This window comes from Sminthopsis crassicaudata, chromosome 5 (genome assembly GCF_048593235.1).
Source record: "Sminthopsis crassicaudata isolate SCR6 chromosome 5, ASM4859323v1, whole genome shotgun sequence".
Lineage (NCBI taxonomy): Eukaryota > Metazoa > Chordata > Mammalia > Dasyuromorphia > Dasyuridae > Sminthopsis > Sminthopsis crassicaudata.
The window spans coordinates 52,681,719-52,701,788 of record NC_133621.1 but is presented as its reverse complement, the minus strand read 5'-3'; the positions used below and the strand labels follow the sequence as shown (position 1 = coordinate 52,701,788).

The 20,070-nt window shown below is 37.6% G+C and overlaps 1 protein-coding gene across 3 annotated transcripts in view; it reads left to right on the top strand.

The window, feature by feature from the left end:
- TRDMT1 (tRNA aspartic acid methyltransferase 1) overlaps positions 1-20,070 on the top strand; it is a 56,478-nt gene that overhangs the window by 8,081 nt on the left and 28,327 nt on the right. The window contains exon 1 of one of the 3 annotated variants that reach the window (XM_074266713.1): positions 5,506-5,891. The exons of the other annotated variants lie outside the window; for them this stretch is intronic. Coding sequence (XP_074122814.1) covers positions 5,606-5,891 — 286 coding nt within the window. The 5' untranslated portion in view covers positions 5,506-5,605. Of the gene's footprint in view, positions 1-5,505; positions 5,892-20,070 lie in introns of those variants that run through there. 3 annotated transcript variants of the gene reach the window in all.

The following is a 20,070-nucleotide window of genomic DNA, read 5'->3' as shown; positions in this document are numbered from 1 at the left end:
GTTTATGTCCAAATGTTGCCTTTGACACAGGAAAGCTGTAAATCCATGCCCCGGTCATTTTGCCCCTTAGTGGCAGATCAGCGTTGGTGGAAGCCATTTCCATACTGGGAGTTCCAAAGAAGTCACAGATCCAGATTAAAAGATTTTTTTTTTCCTACTTTGTTGAATAAATAGGTATTTTTCCTTTATTCATGTTTAAAAACATACAGAGTTAAACAAGTTCACTTCAGATCATTCTAAATAAGTATAGACTCGACAATAATAAGACATAGAACAAATACAAAGCCTTAACATTTTTGTTCCTTTTATTAACTTTGGATTCAATGTAAATGGTCCATAGTAGTGCAGTTATTGAGCCTTTTTAATTAGGAAGACTAAAAGGATGACTTTCCCATTATTATTTTTCCCCCTGGTCTTTTAAAACTTTGCCAAAAGGGGAAGTGATGTTGGCTATGTTGGTGATTTCCTTTTTCTGGTATGTTTGTGGCTCACTCTATAATAATTTGGTTGTCTAGGTAACAGCTTTGGGTGTTCATATGACTCACTAGGGAAGTAGGGGCAAAGGAATAATCAGGAATTTAAGATACCAGATTTCTTTTTGTTAGCTTCTGTTTCCTTTTCTCCCATGTCCATTTCCCCAGATTTCTTTTGATAGAATGGGGGAAAATATGGGAACTTATGCGTACTTCTTACTTTGAAACTACTTATAATCTTTAGTTAAAAAAAGTTTTTGAAAATCATGTAAGAAATTAGTTCTTTATTCTGTCATGAGGTTGATGATTTTTCTCACTAAGTTATATTTCTTAAACATTAATTTAGTTATACTGTGGCAAGGCAGTATAGCTTTTTGAACAGCAGTTAGGCAAAATTCTTCAAATATTAAGGGTCTATGATTTCTTTTCCTGCTTTGGAGACTCCATTGATACAGATTGCAATCTTTCTGAAACTTAAGTAGATGGTCTTTGAAAGGCATTGTGGTCAAAAATATTCATCAACCTGTGACCAATCTGGTTATAACAGATTCCTTCCTTAGCTTAGATCATCTCTGGCTCCTAGTAACAAAAATTCTAAAGCACTGCTCATTGAGGTTAATTCTTCTCCACTTTCAGTTACTGTCTGTCTAGGAGTAAAACTGAGAAACTTTATCAATTTTGTCCAGTCTTAGTCATGTAGCAGAGGATTTTAGAAGGCATTTGGAGATTCAGACTCACAACCGGCTCACCTTTAAGGAGCTAATTCTAACATTTAGTGTGTGGTCAGCCTCATAGTTTGCAAATTTCTGGGCAAAGTTGTCTTTGCTCCAAATAATAACAAATTATATCCTCTTCTGCTGAAGAAGTGACCTCCTGTTGTTGCTGAAGCTGATAAAAGGATAAAAGGAACAGAAATTCAACAAGATCATTTTCCCAACTATGGAGGGTCTATAGTCACGATGACTATTAAGTCTGCCTACCATGTTTATTTGAGGATAGTTTGTGATGAGAAGACATTGTAGCCTAAAGAAGAGGACTACTAGAATAGTTGTCAACATACCTAGCTTATATTCTAGTACCAGCTCTGTCATTGATTAGATGTGTGATCTTGGACAAATAACTTAGCTTTTGGGGACTCAGTTTCTTCATCTAGAAAAGGAAGAGGAATGAATTTTATGGCTTCTAAAAGCTCCCTCCAGCTTTGATTCTATAAGATTACATAAAAAAGACAAAAGGCTATTTTGATTGTAACTAAAAAATCACTTGCAGAAGCATCACTTAATGAGAATACTCTCATTTCAGGGAGAACTCCATTAAGTAAAATACAAATATAAAAATCTGTGACCAGGAACCATACAATTTGCCAACATATAAGAGGAAGTAATGTGGCTTGTTTCAACAGAAAACTTGAATTTCACATTTCCTTTTGAGTTCTAGTGTTTATTTTACATTTATCCTTTTCTGGGATAATATGATTTGTACAGAAGAAATCATAAGAAAACAGTTTACTACAGAAAACATTTTTATTGATATTCTCTAAGAATGTTATATATAATTTTCCATCTGTTCTTTTTCTGTTTAAATGTTGCCTATGATATTAGAAACAGGACACAGCTAAGGCTTCCTGTTTCTTTTCTGCTGTTGATATATTACAAATAAGATAACCATCGTCTCTAATGAAAGACTGTAGTCACTGGACAATAAGACTTCCTTTTTCTTGCATTTTTTTGGTCTTTCTTTTTCTGATTATTTTTTTTCAAACTTCAAAATTTGCCAAATAACCAAACGACAGATTAAGGATAAATTATAATATTGTATCTACTGGTAATCTGTCGCCAAAGTCAATATTAATCATGGAGATCATGATTTGTAGGAATGATCATAGGCGGGAAAGTTTAGAGATGATCTGTTCCAACTCCCTCATTTTTACAGACAAGGCCGGGCAGGTTAAGTAAGTTCTGTAGGCATGCTTATAGTCAGTAGTGGGAGATTTGAAACCAGGTCCTCTAATTCTATTTCAGTGCTTGTTCCATTACACCGTGCTGTCTCTTAAAAAAGACCTAGCTCAGGACAATATTCACGTTAGTACAATTTATGGAACAGCCTGAAAGATCTGAATGACAATCTTCAAGAAAAGATGGTGCAATTGAATGAAAATTCACCTTCCTTATCTTTTACATGTATTAAACTTAAAAAAAAATTTTCTCTACAGAAACCTACAAAACACCTGACAAACCATCTGGAGTGGATTAGAGGTATTCACAGAAACTAAATGCTTTTCTGAGTTTTCTTTGAAAAACGTGAAGAAAACAGTAAAGTCAATTTTAAGTTATTGTACTTAGCTTTATTGATATACTGATAGAGACGTGGAGGCAAGGATCAAATACTGTCTTGTATTGTCTTGAAGATGTGTTTTACCTCTTTCAAAAGATTCTAAGCTTTTTAAATCAAGGGACTTTGTCTTCTACTTTTCCCCACTTCATACTATCCATCTATTTTAGTTGAGGGCACACTGTTGGTATTTGCTGCTTATTGTCTAGTGATTAAATGTGATAAATTAGTGATAAATAGCTATATTCTGAGCTCTAATAAAGTTTTATTTATCTCTCTCCCCATGTTATTTTTGCTTCCATCACCTCTGGAACTTCAGACACTAAGATTCAACTTATGGGGGACTCTTCATGTAACTTATTGGTTTATTTGCCTCCAGGCAGTTCAAAAACAAGGAATTTTGGGTGGAAGTTCAGACATAGGTATTCAGTTGGTCACCAGGCCAACAAAATTGGGCAAGGAATAGCACTGAGACATTTAAAACATTTAATCAGGACAGAAACAATTGGTGAAGTAATACAAGTGTCATTAGCACACATTCTTAAATGAGTTCACTAATCTACTTACCTCAGAGAAATTTGGGAAATGAGCCCAGGACTTGGAGAGGGCTAGCTACTTTCTTTTGAAATCCTATGCAGAAAGAGTTGCTGTTCGGGGACTCCGGGTGTTTGTGGAGTCCTCTAGCTGCTCCGGGTCTCTGACAGCTTCCCACTTGCCCTGATGCTCCTCAATTACACGCATCTCCATCCTGCTTCTTTCCTCTCCCTCCTTATGGCCACAGAACTCAGTGGGGCTCCTGGAGGTTTTCCTGAGTTTCTCTGAAACTACCTCCTTCATAATTTGTTGTAGTACAATAAATAATATTCTGTTAGGTTCATATGCCACAATTTGGCCATTCCCCAGCTAATGGGCACACCCTTTGTGTTTCCAGTTATTTGCCACCACAAAAGAGCTGCTGTAAATATTTTTATGCATATGGGTCCTTTTCCTCTTTTTTCAATCTCTGGGGAATAGGCCTGGTCGTGAATCACTGGGTCAAAGGGGACACATACTACTTAGTGATCTTTAGCACAGCACACAGAGCCAGGAGAATGATTTAATGCCAACGGCATAAAGACTTAAGGACTCCAGACAATTCAGTGACCAGCCAGGATTCCAGAGGACTCATTCACTTTGTGACAGAGAAATGATAGACTTAGGCGCACAATGAGATATATTTTGGGATATGATCAATTAGGGAATCTGTTTTGATTGACTACTAAGGGGTGTTTTTTTTTTTTTTTTCTTTAAGAGAGACATGGGATAGAAAAAAATATTTTCGTTGGTTAAAAACAACTCAGCAGAAACTTCCATTAAACTTGCATCTCCAGAGAAAAACAAAAACAGAAAGCAATCTTCTATTCTGGCCATTTTTTTCTTTTTCCGGAGAAGATAGGCCATAAAGGTCTGTTTTAGTTTTTTGGGAGAGAAAAACCTTCCTTGTCTCAAAATCATTAAACAGCTGCCTCTCTAGAGCAAGAGACAAGGCAGAAGAGGCATACCAAGGACAGCAGCCCCCGTCTGTCGTTACATGCATGGCAAGAGACACTTTGCCATAGTGCGAATAGGAGGTCTTTCATTAGCGCTCTCACTCCTCTAAAGGGACAGACTCCAAAATTTGGTCTTTATCAAAACCGAGCTCTCAAATTCCAAATCAGGTCCCGATATATGTTTGAAAGGATTGCCTAAAGCAGGGGTTCTCCAACGAGATGATGCGGCCGCCGGTTCTGGCAAATGGGCTGAGGGGCGGAGCCAGAGGGGGAGGGTCCGCCCTCCCACAGTCTGAGGGACAGAGAACTGACCCCCATTTAAAAAGTGGGAGGAGCACTGGCCTAGAGCAAAGCTTCTCGAAGGCAGGGACCGTCTCATTTTTGTCTAGCACATAGGAATTGCCTAATAAATGGTTTTTTGGGTGAAATACTAGCTGTAGTTTGGGGGGAGAGAATGGAGAAGCTGTGACACGATAGTCGTCATTTTATTAGGAATTTAGCTATCTTTTATGCAGGTTTTTGTTAAGAAAAAAGAAAAATTTTATTCTGGTCAAAAGTATCTACTTTCCTCCTCCTCCTACTTTTGTAATAGAGGGAAGAGAAATGAAAACAAGATTTACAAAAGTTTGTCTAAAGCTCAAACGAGAGTAAAACTATTATAAATAAATAGGATTTGAAAGTCTGTAAGCAGTCACAGCTGTGTCCATAATGACATAATGACTTACTACAGGAATCCACAGGAAGCTTTTTAGGCTTAATTTGAGTACGGTTTGGAGAAGAGAGGAGCAAGAACATGGCTACACTAAGCTAAGGAAAACGTAATTTGGAATAAAGTTCTAGAGACAAATGAGCAGATCTAGATGGTTCTAGTTTTCAGAGTCAGAGGTAAAGCCGTAAAAAAGACAGAAACAGAGAAAAAGATGGAAATTCAGCAGCCAGGGGAGGAAGATAACGTTACTTCCCTCCTTCGGCTGTAAAAGTTTCTCTAGAAATGCAGTAACCACACAGGGCTTTGAATACTCGGGAGTAGCTGTGCGGATGGCTGCTCAGGCAATGTGGTTTCCCGGCGGGGCTTCAACATTTGGGACGTGGAAAAGAGTCCTTTTGAACAAAGTTTTTTAAGATAGCACTAACAACTAGGAAAGTTCTTTAAAAAGGCATGTTTCTGTCTTTTGCATGTATTTGATTGCATATACATATATATAAAAACTGATGGGTTAGTTAAATGAATGTTAAGTATACAGAGGGCTTTTAATAAATGCTTGTCTGTGGATGGATGGCCCCAGAGTCCTGAGCTCCGCCCCCTTCCCAGAGCTTTGCTTCCCACAATGCTTTGCGTCCCTAGTCTTACTCCGCCCCAAAGCAGAGGCCTGCACGTGCTCCCCAGGTAGTGGGGGCGGGGCACGAAACGGAATTCCCCCGGAACCGAAAGGCGGCGGGGTTCGGGGAGGAGACACAGAGGGACCGGGCCTGAGCAGGTTAGAAGGCGGAGCTATGGAGCCGCTGCGGGTGCTGGAACTGTACAGCGGCATCGGGGGCATGCACCAGGCACTGAAAGGTACGACCCGCCCTCTCGCGCTCCTTACTTCCCCAGGATTCCTTGGGCGGGTCGTTTAGAACTGCGCGTGCGCTGTATTTCCTTGGCAACAGAGAGCGTTTCTCCCTCTCTCTGGCGCTTCAGAGGCCCGCGTTCTCAGGGCCGGGCCTCGCCCGGAAGCGCGTGGGCCCCACCTTCCGTCTCTCGCGTTAGCCCAGCCCTTCCCTGCCATGACTCCGCCCCTCTCTAGCCCTCTCTTCCCCCCCCCCCCCCTCCTCCCGTGCTCTAGCCACATCTCCCACGGGGAACCTTCGCGGGAGGTGATCCCTGCCCTGCCGTCGCCTTCTGGGAGTCCAGGGTGGGCGCTCCCCGACCCCCAAATGACTCGCGAGCCGCCCTGCCCTCCTTTCTCAGCAGGGTGAGCTCTTGGGGCGTCGTCTGTTGAGGATGATGGATGTTATTCCTCTCCTGCCACCTCCACCTTAAAAAAAAATCATTTTTTGTTTTGAGATGTTTTCCTCCATTTAAATACATCCCTTTCCTTTTCTAGTTCACTAGTATGTTTCTTCTCCCTTTCAAGTACTTCCCTAAAGTCCAGTCAGCAAGCATTTATGAAGCACCAGGCCTGGGCCAAGCCCAGGGCACACACAGAGAGAAGAGAGGGGGCGCAGAGCCACGTACAGACAAGCTAGTGTAGGACAAATGGAAGAAGCAGCAGGGAGAAGGAAGGCACTAGAATTGCGGGGTCTGGGAGAGGCTTCCGCTAAAAGGTGGAATTTTAGAGGGTACTTCAAGGAAGCCGGAAATTCCAGAAGATGGAGATGAGAATTTCAGCCACTTGAGGACTACCAGTGAAAATGCGAGGATTTGCAAAGTAGTCACGTGAACAAGGAACAAGGGAGGAGGACAATGATCACCAGTGATGGAGGAGAAGCCAGAAAAGTGGTTAGGGACCAGATTGTAGCGCATGCGCATAATCGAGCAAAACAAATTTTCCCCAGGGAATCCGAGTTTTAAAAAATGTGTGTCTGCTTCTGTATCTGCAGTCTGCTAGGAGATGGGCGGTGTGTCAGCCTTCAGAAGTAATTTGAGGTCTTTACAATTTAGAACCTAGAGACTTTGGTACAGTGGAAAAGTCACGGCCGGCCCTGGAGGAGAGTGTACATTTCACCCCCTGAAACTAATTACCTGATGACCTTGGTCAAGTCAGCTTCCTGGACCTCAGATTTCTCAACTGAAAATGGAGGGAATTGAACTAGATTAGATGTTTTCCGAGATTTCTTCCTTAGAGATGCTAGTTAATAAGGAATTCTGGTTTTTTTGGGGGGAGGGATGGGCATCTGAGGCAATTGGAGTTAGGTAACTTGCTCAGGGTCACACAGCTAGCTGGTTTTCTCATTCACCAGTTGGATTGCAGGTAAATCCTTGGAGCAACTTGGTATTGTGGAAAGAGCATTGGATTTGGATTCAGAAGACGTGTTTAATTGACATTTCTCTGTTCCCAAGAGTAACTGGAGTCAAGTCACTCATCTCTCTGGGCTTAGATTTTCTCATTTGTAAAATGAAGGGTGTTAAATAACTAAATACCATTCCACTTCTAAATCCTATGCTTAGATAATCAAATCCTGGTACACCTTGCTTTACAAAGCATCCAGAGCTTTTCTTTGTAATGAAGTTTTTTGGTAGTAAGTACATATGCATCTCCAATTAAGGGAGGTGATGTTTAGCCTCTGAGTAACAGGCATTTGAAAAATTTCTAACTTGAAGGATTATAAATGGGTCCCTTGGAAATTGGAAAAGTTTTTTAAAAAATAGATATATGCTGTATTACAATCCCCACACAAAGTGTTGCTTATTTGAAGGTCAGTATCATTTTAATTACAAAAATCACACACAGACAAAAATATATTTTTAAGTAACTTTCTATAGTATAAAAATTATGTAAATAAGGTAATAGGTAAGTCACTACTCTTGTTTATTAACTTGAAATTTCATTTATAATCTTGAAGAAGTAACTCATCCCTTAGCCTATACTTATATGTATTGAATAATATAGAAGGCATTATTAGGCTGAATTTTTTCAGCGTGTGGAAGAATCATCGATTCTGGAATCGATCCCAGAGTTAGTGGAAGGGATAAAAGAGGTCTAACCTGTAATGAGCCCAAAAAATTGGTGCTGGGATCTCTCAACATATGCACCAAATGCAGAGTGTGATAGAATATGGCCCTGTTGGGTCATATGGTGATCTACAATCTGGGTCTCAGTTCACAGCGGACCTCAAAGTTCACATAGTCCAAACTTAGTCCAGCCAAGAGTCCTTTCTACAGCATTGCCAACAAATGGTTGTTGAACTTTTGACAGGCCTTTAGAAGCATTTCTCTATCCTTTTGGATAACTTCATTGGGCAGTTTTTCTGCTTTTCTGTAACTTCTAATTGGCCAGACAAATCTAATATCTCTTCCTCATAACAACTTTCATATACTTATATATAGCTATTATGTTGCCCTTGAATCTTTTCTTTTCCAAGTTAAGTATCTGCATTTTCTTCAGTTGGTCTTCCTATGTTATGACCCTGGCAGCCCTAAATATCCTGGTCATACTATTTGGGATACTTGTGCATATTAGTGGTCTTTGCAAAATAGGATACACCAAACTAAATGGAATAATTTAGACTAATTTAGACATAGTCTTCAGCGGAACCATTACTTCCTCCATTCAATACACCATTCCTGGGTTAATGGAAAATGGAAATCATATTTGCTTTTTTTTTGGCTGTCATGCTGAAATATAATGAATTATATAACTGCAAGTGATAAATAGGCCATCTAGTGCAATCTATAGCAGCAGCATACCTTTTCTACTGGGCTTGGCCAATTTTTCCCTATAGAGTTTTTTTTTAGATTGACTATTTTTTAGTAATGTCTTTCCCCATTTTGTGCTTGTGAAATTGTAGGTAAATTTCAAACCTGATGTTGATCTTTATTAAATTTAATCATATTATTTGACTCAGTTTTCTACTCTGTCAAGATCTTTTTTCATCCAGACCTTCTTTTTTAGCTTGTTAAATAGCCCCCTTCCTTCCCTGCTCTCAGCCTACCTTGTGTAGCATGTATAGGCCTTTAATATAGTTAAATAGCATTAGGTGGACATGGATCCTAGGGGCACTCCACTAGAGACTTTGCTGAAAGATGATTTTTGATTACCATTTGGGCTTGGCCGTTCAATCAGTTCTAAATCCACCTAACTTTACTACTATATTGCCCATATCCTGTCGTCTTTACTGTAAGAATAGTGTGAGAGGCCTAGTGCCTTAGTGCTTCTCCATCTGCTGGTTCAGTATTTTTGGGAAAAAGGAAATGATGCAATTACGGCACTCCCTGTTCTTGCAATCGTGCTTGGCAGCAGGTAGTAAGCTCAGTGGCTTAAATCGATAGACTCCATCTTCAGTGGAAATCTTTTCTGAAAGTGGAACCTCATAGCAATCATATTGGTGGTATGCCAGGCATCACAAAGGGCGGTGGTACTGGCACTCTGTGCCCCAACCTGAAAGATGCAGAAAAAGAGAGCTCAGGGGTAGAATACAGCAGAAAAGAAGAAACATCCATTACTTGGTAGGCTGGATCAATACTTCCTGCTTGGAGACTTCCTTTGAGGAACATCTTGGTTTACAACACCTCACTTATAAATGTCCTTTACAAGGGGAAATTGGCTTCTCTTATGGAGGAATAGGGAACAGAGACTCATCCCCTCTGCGCGTTTCCACATTGCAAGAAGTGTCCCCGTGTTTCCTTCTTCCCACGGGTCAGCTGTCTGGTGTTCCCAGCACTTAGCACTGTGCTTTGGAAATAGCAGGTATTTAATAAATGTGTGTTGCTTTGAATTGAATTTGTGTTATATCCACTTCATAGTCCTGGCAGGCTACATTGGTTTGGATAGGGAAGGAGGAAGGGGAAAAGAAAGAGTGAAATGGGTTAGGACACATTTTCTTACAGGGCAAATAAGTAGGGAACCTGTATTCACTGTGAATTGTCTCCCCTTTACTCCTATTTCTCAAACAATAGACCAGTCTGTTAAGCAGGACACATGCCAGGATCATGAATATGCTTCTCTCAAGACTTCTAGAGCGGCCACTGCCCGTTCTCTGTGCAATCAGAAGAAGACATTCTCACTTTGGAGGCTAGCGCTAACCCCACAACGGCACATGTTAGTTGTTAGTGCCCTCCTAGTAGGATGGCAGCCTGAAATCAGTGCAGGATTCCAGACCTGGCCCAGCTAGAAGGCTGTACTTAAGGATCCCTTCCAGTTCTTGGCTTTGGAAGGCAGCCTGAGAAAGTGTCAGCTCTTGTTGCTTGTTCCTTTTGAGCTTGTCCTTCCAGAGCTGGTTAGTCTAGCCAGGTTTTATCTACTTCCCATTTATACATTTGATTTTTTTGAACTCATATGTAGGACTTCTCATTAAATGTCTTAAATTTATCCCACCATTATAGCTTATTGAGAACTTTTTGGATCCCGATTCCCATCCAAGCTAACATCCCAGATGGTAGGTGCTCTATTATGTTAGTGCCATGTCAGTTAGAGAGTTGTTGTAAATGCCCTTATAATCTCCGTCCGTGTTACAGAACTCTGGCCCTCAGCTACACAGTTCCCTTCAATCATTATCACCCTTTGGATTCAGGGATTTAATCAATTTTGAATCAACTTTATTTTCAATAAATATTTTTCCATATTGTCTGTGATAATTTTGTTGAAGACTTTGTCACATGTCATGCTAAATCCAATTAAGTTATGCCTGTCTTGTTTTTTGTTTTTGTTTCCCCAATCCACTACTGCAGTTATTCTAGAAAATGACATGAAGTTATACTGGTGTGATTTGTTCTTGGTCAGCCCATTCTAGGTCATAGCAATCAATAGTTCCTTTATAGAATTTTGCTAAGAATTGAAGTCAAGTTCATTAACTTATGATTTAAAGAACACATTTTTCCTTTTTTGACAATATGGGTTGTATTTTCTTATTTCCAGTTCTGTGCAGCATGTTTCTTATTTTTCATAAATCATCATCAGTGGCTCAAGTTCTTTTAGTACTCTGAGATACAAGGTGTATGCGTCTCCTAATCCGGTAGTTAGGTACCCTATTACTTTACTTGCATTTTTCTCTGGGAGTTTCCATATATATGACTAAAAATCATAAGCTTAGTCTAAAAAAAAAAAAAAGGTCAAACTAGTTTTAGTCTGAAGCAAAATAAAAGGTAAGTAATTTTGTCTTTTTTCCATAAAAAAAGAATTTCCCATCCACCTCAAACACTAAGCCTATTTTTTCTTTAAAAGTCTTAACTCTATTTGGCCACTGGTTCTAGATGACTCTGAGGGGAAAGTGAGGCAGTTGTCCTGGCCCAGCCCTCCCTCACTTAAATCCAATTCACTTGTATGTCACAGTGTCACTCCCTGATCCTCTTCAGGAATGAAGGACAAACAAAAACTATAATGTAGAAATACAGTCTTGCTCCTCCACCTTTGGAGTCTGCCTACCCTGCTCTCACCTGTGGCTCCTACACCAGCTGCATCCCAGCAGACCATCTCAGCTGATGGATTAAACGGCATTGGGGGTGACTGATGGGCCTCCAACCTGCCGGGAAGTTGGGGGGCTGCCTGCTCCCGTGGAATGAGTGGATGGGAACAATCTGTTGTCATTAGCAGGTGCTGTGGAGCACTTAGAGCTTGGTCAGACATTGGAGACACCAAGGCTGTCTCTTGCTTTTGGGGCCACTGCCAGATGGCTTCTGTCTTGTCCCTGGACTTTGATGACTCGGGAGGAGAGAGTGGGACCAATTGTGCAAATCCACTTCCCCAAAATCCAGCTCACCCAGGAGTCAAGATGGCACTTCATGATGCCTTGGGGTCTTCTTCACAGCAACAATTGTGATATAGTTAAAAATGTATCCACTCACTCTTCTTTTGTTCTTCTTGTCTTCTTAATGGGTAGGGGAATCAGGAGGGAGAGCATTAAGAACTGAAAATAAAATAATGCGGAATTTAAAATTTTTCTTGGTTTTATTTAAAAGATTTTCTATTTCCCCAATAATGCACAAAAGCAATTTAAATCTATTTTTAGCATGCAGAATATATTTCCATGTTAGTCATGCAGTGCAAGAAAACAAGACAAAAAAAGAAGAGTAAAGTAAAATAACAGTTTGCTTTGATATTCAGATTCCATGAATCCTAAATTTTAAAAAATTCTAAAAAGAAAAAGAGTACCCCTACACAGACTTTCTATTATCTCTAGCATTTATCATAAGCCTCAATGTGGTCTAGGCTGTAGTCTAAGTAATTTTTAAATTCCTATTCCATCACCTGAATTTATTTTCATCTTTTAAAAAAACCAAAGTTGGTACTCTTGGATTTTTCCAATTAGAGAGGAATTTAGAGCTCCATCTAAGTCATAGATGAAGAAACTGTGCAGTAAGGAAAATAACTAGCCTAAAGTTGCTTATCTGATAAGGGACAGTCAGAATTTTCACCTAGGTCCCCGCAATCTAAGACTAAGACTTTTATCATTATACAGTGCAACTTCCCTATGTAGCAAAATTGGTTTCTTTGGATAGCTCACTTTTAACCTTCCTTTCTCTGCTCTTCCATTTTGTTCCCAAGTGCATTTCATCTTTTGTGAGTTATAAAATATTGATCATGGAAGTCTTACATATTCTTTCAACTTTTTGGGTAAAAAAAAAATTCTCCCTGAATATAGGATGTACTTTTGACTATAATTAGCTTTCTCTTTTTGTCTTACAAATTCAAAGATGGCCTCTTGAGATTTTTGACATTTCTAATTAAGTAAGCCATTATTTTTATGGCTGAAATTAGTTCCAGAATAATAGTTTTCCTCATTGCTTCTTTCACCTCTTAAAGAATAAAAAATATTTGCTGCTTTGCTTTTAGGAGAGGCATTTCCAGCAGGTGTTTGGATAGTTGAATCTGCATCAGTCATTTCTTAGTGTTAACTCTTGGTCTATTTCAGAGAATTATCACACATTTTCTCCTTCTAGTTTATGTGGTGTGTAATATATTGATTGTCAGCACTTAAATTTCTTTCCTTGATTATTAATAAAATATATCAGTGTGTTTCCTCCCTTTGTTTCACTGATTTCTTTAGAGGATTCTATTTGTTTTTGGTTTACAGAGCTACTTTAGTACTCCATTGTCACAAGTTCATATTCTCCAAGACTCAGTGATACTGTCTAGTCCAGTTTAGTATTGATATCTCCTGTTTACTTTATATATTTCTTAATACTATGCATTTTTTTTGTATAGACATCTAAGATCATGAGTATTATTATTATCCTTTCAAGGTATTGCTTTTTGTTAATTAGACATTTCTCTTGACTTTTGTGTGTGTGTATGTATGTTTTAGCTGTTTTATACATAGCAGTTATTTAATAAATACTTGATATATAAATAAATGGTTAATGATATCTGGCTTAACAGAACTCTGGATTTTTCTTCCTCTCTCCATTTTAATCCTTAATGAAATTCTGACTAATAGGAGAAACATTTAGGGGATTTTAAATCTTAAAATTATTTCGGTGCTATAGCTATGTCTTTAGTGAAATAAAAAGCATTTTGAAGGTTAAAAATTACAGAATTCAGTGAGTTGGGAACTTAATTGCTTTGCATCCCCCTGCTAAGGCTTTAGATTATTTTAAAACTAAAGTAAATCATGATCATTGTTAGGTACTGTCATGATTAGTGTTAGGACATAGAGCTTCTTGGAAATTTCTATTGTAAAGCTTCAATTTAATTAGAAAAATATATCAATTTTTTAAAAGTAAGTTTGGCATTATTGTGAATGTAGAGTCATCAGATAAGTGATAAATTTTTGTGGATTTGTTTATGGGACTGGCAGTAGCCAAAGAATAATTCTGGATTCAAGAAAATAATCTGAATCTCTGAATACAAATTGCTGGGAAGGGGCTGTGTCTATTAGGAATTAGAGCATATTCATCATAATTCCTTATCCAGGAGACTCTTGACATCTACTCACCGTTATAAATGTTTTTCTTCCCAAAAGTTTTCAGCTAAATCTTTTCTGGTATGTTCTTCCAACTCCTGTCCCCCTTGGGAGCATATTTTATAAGGAAGGTCTTTGGATAAATGGGATTTCCTTTTATAGAAATTCTCTTTATTACCAAGTTTGCTGATATTCTATATTCCAAAAATTCTAAGCCAGAACAGATCATAGACAATGTTATTCTTGTTTTTAAAGCACTGTTTTCTGTTTGGGAAATAATAAAAAGAATCTAAAACAGATCTGATTTTCCTCATTATGGTGACTCTTTCATTAGAAATGCTGTTCTCCAATGCTATTGAGCTTTGTTCTCTTCTGGACAGACACCATTTAGAACTGGTTTATTTTGATGACTTTTATCCAGATTTTCCTTACAATCTTTAATAAATATTACATTGTATAAGACATTGTGTTCTTTTTAATGAACACTAAAATCAGTAGAAAAACTTGGTTTCTTTTGCATTTATATTTTCTTGTATTCATTTCCCAGATGTAAAAACTAAAATCAAACATCCAAGTTGGGACTTTTTTTCTTTCTTTTTCCCTTGGTATCTCTATCCTAAAAGCCTATATAGTACAGTCTCTGACACAAAGTGAAAGCTGAATAAATGCTTGATTGATCAATGCATATTTCAAACCTTATTATATGGTTTGTTGTCATAACCGATGACATTTCCCAACCTCCACTCTCAGAAACAAGATGAAGTCATGGAGTGTTGTGAAGTGTATATTAATGACATTTGAAAGGGCATGCTTCAGAAGTAGATGGATACAGAATGAGATGATTTATTACCTCATATTTCTAGTTTTAAGAGAAATTAAAAATAAAAATGAAAATGGTTTCAATAAAAGTAATAAATGTGTATAAAATGGGGGAAAAGAAAGCTCTGGGTGATTTGATTTTTTAATGGTGCTGGACATCTTGGAGCTAGTCCTGAAAATAAATATATATGCCTGCTCTACAAAAGAGTATCAGTAATCCAGCCAGGGTGTCAACTTTGACTTCTTTCCATGTAGTACCTAATCACAGTCAGCAAAATTGGTCTAAGTTGTTATTTTTGGTCAAAAATATGAGTTTCACATTTATCATTCCTCACTGATTCCTTTATTAATTCTCTTAAGTTGTCCCCAGTCCTCAATACTCTATTTGCCAACTTGGGCCTAAACCAAACCACTTTGTAATTATATGTGTTTATAAGTGTTTTAATAACCAGACCAGAACACTGTGAGAGATTTTTTTTATATTAGTAAAGGTGTCACTAGATGGTATTTTGGGAGTTTTGGTTTTGTTTAATTTTTGAACACTGGAATAGTCTTCTTTATCCCCCTTCCTTTTGCATTTTTTATGCTAAAATTTCCTTCTTTCCTTCCTTCCTTCTTTCCTTCCTTCCACTCCTTCTTTCTTTCCTTCCTTCTACTCCCTCCCTCCCTGCCTCCTTTCCTTCCCTTCCTTCCTTCCTTCCTTCCTTCCTTCCTTCCTTCCTTCCTTCCTTCCTTCCTTCCTTCCTTCCTTCCTTCCTTCCTTCCTTCCTTCCTTCCTTCCTTCCTTCCTTCCTTCCTTCCTTCCTTCCTTCCTTCCTTCCTTCCTTCCTTCCTTCCTCCCTCCCTCCCTCCCTCCCTCCCTCCCTTCCTCCCTTCCTTCCTTCCTTCCTCCCTTCTGCCCTCCCTCCCTCCCTCTTTCTTTCCCTCCCTGATTACAGATTGTCTTAAGAATAGTTTGTGTAAACCCCACTATGATCACTTATTTTGTTCCTTTGATGATAATCTTTTTTCCTACCTTGAGTGATATGAGTTTCCTTGAAGTTGTCCTTTTAAAAAGTTTTCTTATTCCTTTCTAATGATTAATGAGCAGATAACTGATTTTAGTTCATTTAGGACTCTCCACCTCACTTTTTTTTTTTTTTTTTTGAATGTCTTTTGCCAGGTTTCTAAGAATCCTTGTGGAGTTTTTCCTTCTTGTAAATATATCTTTTAAGGTCATTTTACTGTTGCTATTGATAATTTTTCTTTCCCCATATTTAGTTACTCTTAATGAATTTGCTGTCATTTGTGTATAATATGTTCTTTGTGTGTTTTTTTTTTTTTTTAGTAGTGAATCTAACTGATCAGATAATAGTTTCTGCCCAAAAGCTATTATAATAGAAAACTAAAAAGGGAATCATGTTCACCAAAAAGAATAACTGTCTGAGGTTAGGGAGTCAAAAGTCCTTTCCACATATCAGTTTTTTGATTCTTGTGATCCTCTAGTGAGATTGGAGTTTGTACAAGTATTAACCCTGCTTTACATTGAGGAAATTGAGGCTCAGAGCGTTTAAACAGTTTATCTAGATTACACAGTAAATTCAGTGTGAGTGGAAGAGTTGGCAATTGAACTCAGGCGCTCTGATTTATTTCAGTCTCATTCAATTGCTCTGATAAGCCCATTGCTCCTCAGAAATTAACTGTTTTAAGTCATTGGAAATATTGTAGAAGAGATCTGAATGAACCAATTAAGTGGGGGAAGTCTGTTGAGGAAATAAATAATATTGAGATAAAAAATGGAAGAAAAGCTGAAAAAAACTGCAGAATTTAGAAATTTATTCGAATCACCAGATGTTATAATCAGGATATAATAATAATAATAATAATAATAACTAATATGGATTGTATTGATATTTTTCTTCTGATCATACTTTGAGTTTAGTTTTTTTTTAATATTCTTAGTTGTTATGGTCCAGCTTTTATGAACAATATTCTTATACTTTTAAATAGAACTTTCTAGAGTCAGTTTGAAGACCTAATTACCACATCTTAATTCTCTGAGTTATGATTTCCTTATCAGATAATGAGACATTTACCCTTTATGGGCCCCCCCAAATTTTCTTACTTTAGCATTCCATGATTTTCCTTATATTCTCAATATGTGCCTTTTAAATGTATGAAGGCAACAAAGCCTTCCTTCCTCAACCTGTTTCCAGCTTCCTGGGTGCCTTGTCCTTTGAAGACACTTTCCTCTTCTTTTCCCTTTCTCAATAATTCTTTAACCTTTTAGAGAGAACATAATGGGAGGAAAGTAGACTTAGATTCAGAAGATTCTACCTGAGTTGGTTGAATCAAGTTCAGCAACTCAAAACTCTTTAGCCTTTATTTCCCTCTGGAAGAGTTTTTACCACGCAGTTTATAGGGTTCTTTTAAGGCTCTCTGAGGACATTTCTATAACCATATACTATAAAGTGTGACATAGTCGAGCTATTGTGGATAATAATAAAAGCTTCCATTTCTATGGAGTTTTTCAAGTTACAAAGTACAAATTTTTAAACCAACCAAGTGAAGAGACAGTATCAGACAGGTCAGGATCAGTCTTATTTTCTTATCAGTGAAATGGGGTTTAAACTAGGTGATTTCTGAGGACCTTTTTGAACTCTAAAATTCTGTCATTCTCTAAAATAATTAAAGAGTGTCCTTTTTTTCCATTTTACAAATATTTATAGGATTCAAGACCCGATTAGGATCAACATGGTACACAGAGATAGAAAGTTCTTGCCACATATAGCAACAATCTTGTCTTGAAGGAGCTTTTAGGATAAAGATCATGTGAGCATGTTTATATGCAAGATTGGATGTTTATTTTTATCTGAAGAAGTAACAGACAGTGGTTAAAAATGCTTCATTGAAGAGATTATATAAGAATAATTATATCAAGCTTTTACCCTGAGAGGTGAGAGCATTGCTTCCATTATACCTTATTCTTGGAGAGAAATAGGTTTAAATTAGATAAAAAGTTTATTATATCACTAATAAACTGTATGCTTTTACTTTTAGCAGCTAATTGTTTTATATTACACTGTTGGGGTTCAAAGGAGACTCCAGAAGGTTGAGGTTCCAGACTGGTAATTTGAGAATGTCTCAAAAGAATTTGTAATCTCAGACCCATCTTTAAGTCAAGAAGTATAGCTTATTATAATTGAAAGCCCAATTATAGTGGGCTAAGTTATAAAAGAATTTAGCAAAGAACCAAGAGCAAGAAGATAAATTTATAGGAACAAGTTAGAGAAACAGGTGACATAATAAAATTATGATTTACAGGTATATTTGAAGAGTGGTCTGGTATGCACCTCATTATTGTCTCAGAAACTTTGTTATCACTAGCCAGCAGATTGTTATCCAACAGCCAGCAATGTTTGTGGAGCTACTGCACTCCCAAGGCCAAGGGGTTTTGAGATTATTGACCAACAAACCAATTGTTAATCTGACAGCCAGCAATGTTTATAGAACGATAGCACTCCCAAGGTTAGGGGATCTTAGGGTTATCACTACATCTCCCCTAGAAGCTGCACCCCACCAACACTATAAAATAATAAGTATAATTGGCTAAAGCAAAAAGTTCCCTGCTGAGGAGTTATGTAATTGGTTTTGGGTAGTTGGTGATTTTTCTTCTTAATTGGTACTATACCTGTGAACTTCTTGGTTCTCCTTGAAAGTTAATATAATTTTGCTTGGATAACAAGAGACTTTAAGAGAAAAGCATCTTATTGTAAAGGGCCTGAGTGGCAGCACAGCATCTGTGGCTTGAAAACTTTGTCAGGAATCTTAGTTATAGGGGCCTTGAAGTTTAAAAAAAACCAAAAGTCAAGGAGAATCTATAGAATAAGACAATACTTCTTGTATGAAGGATTTATAAATGTTACAGGCCAAGGAATGGATATTCTTAAACAGCATTGTTACATATTTTTAAATTAAATTAAACAAAATCTACCTTCTCTTCCTCTTGCCAAAGCCCCTTTCCCCTTTTGAAAAAAGAATAAAAGAACAAAATCCTTGTGGTAAATATATAGAATGAAAAATAACAATTATAATAAGCTATGCCTCTTGACTTAAAGGTGGGTCTGAGATTACAGATTCTTTTGAGACATCCTCAAATCACCAGTCTGGAACCCCACCTTCTGGAATCTCCTTTGAACCTCAACAGTGTAAATATCTGAGTGTGTATGTGTGTTTGTGTGTGTGTGTGTGTGTGTGTGTGTGTGTGTGTGTGTGTGTGTGTGTGTGTATTTGTATTTCTGGAATCAGAATTAGTCATTGTAAATCTTTTTAAATCTTCCAAAGTTTTCTTTTATAATATTGTTGTGATTTGGACAATGCAGAAATTTGTTTTGCATGGCTACTTATTTGTAATGGGTTTTATTTTTATTTGCCTTGCCTGCTGGGTTTCTTAGAATAGCTGGACATATTTAAAGCTACACTAGCAGCACATTAATGTATGTTTTCCCGCAGCCACTCCAGCATTTTCCTTTTTTGTCAGCTTTGCTAATCAGATTGGTGTGACGTAGAACTAACGGGGTGAATAAGACTGCAACAAAAACTAGGTTTTTGGTACCTAAGAGGGCCATTGGGAAGACCATTAATGAGAGAAGGCCTGAATTACTATATAGGTTAGGGAATGCTAGCAGGAAGAAGTACTAAGAGGATCATCTTGTCTTTTAGTAGCCCCTTTTGTTGCCCTTCAATGGGTTTTTGTTGCAGAGGGCCCTAGCTGAATCCCTCCCCTCTCCAGAACTCTGATAGGTAATTTCTCTTCTAGTTTGTTTATGATGTCAACCTTTATGTTTAAGTCATGTACTCATTTGGACCTTATCTTGATATGTAAGTTTTAGTCTCTCTTTAGTTTCTACCAGACTGTTTTCCATTTTTATCAATAACTTTTGTCAAATGAGTTCTTCCTTACTCTAATTGTTTACCCAATTTATTTTGGTACAGATCAAACCTATTTCTAATCAGTACTGAATTGTTATGATGATTACTGCTTTATGGTATAGTTTGAGATTTAATAGTATCACACCTCCTTCCTAATCACTTCCTTCCCCTCCCCCCTTATTTCCCTTCAGATTCTTTACTTTTTGTTCTTCCAAATTTATTATTATTATTATTATTATTATTATTATTATTATTATTATTAGTTACATAAAGTAATCCTGCAATAATTTGATTGGCATGGCTCTGAAAACATATAATAATTTAGGTACTAGTCATTTTATTGTATTGGCTTGGTCTGCCCAGAAGTAATTCATTTTGTAATTTTGTAGTTATTTAGATCTGTACTTATTTGTGTAATAAGTGTTTTGTAGAGCTTGTATGTACTTTGTCAAGTAGACTCCCAAATA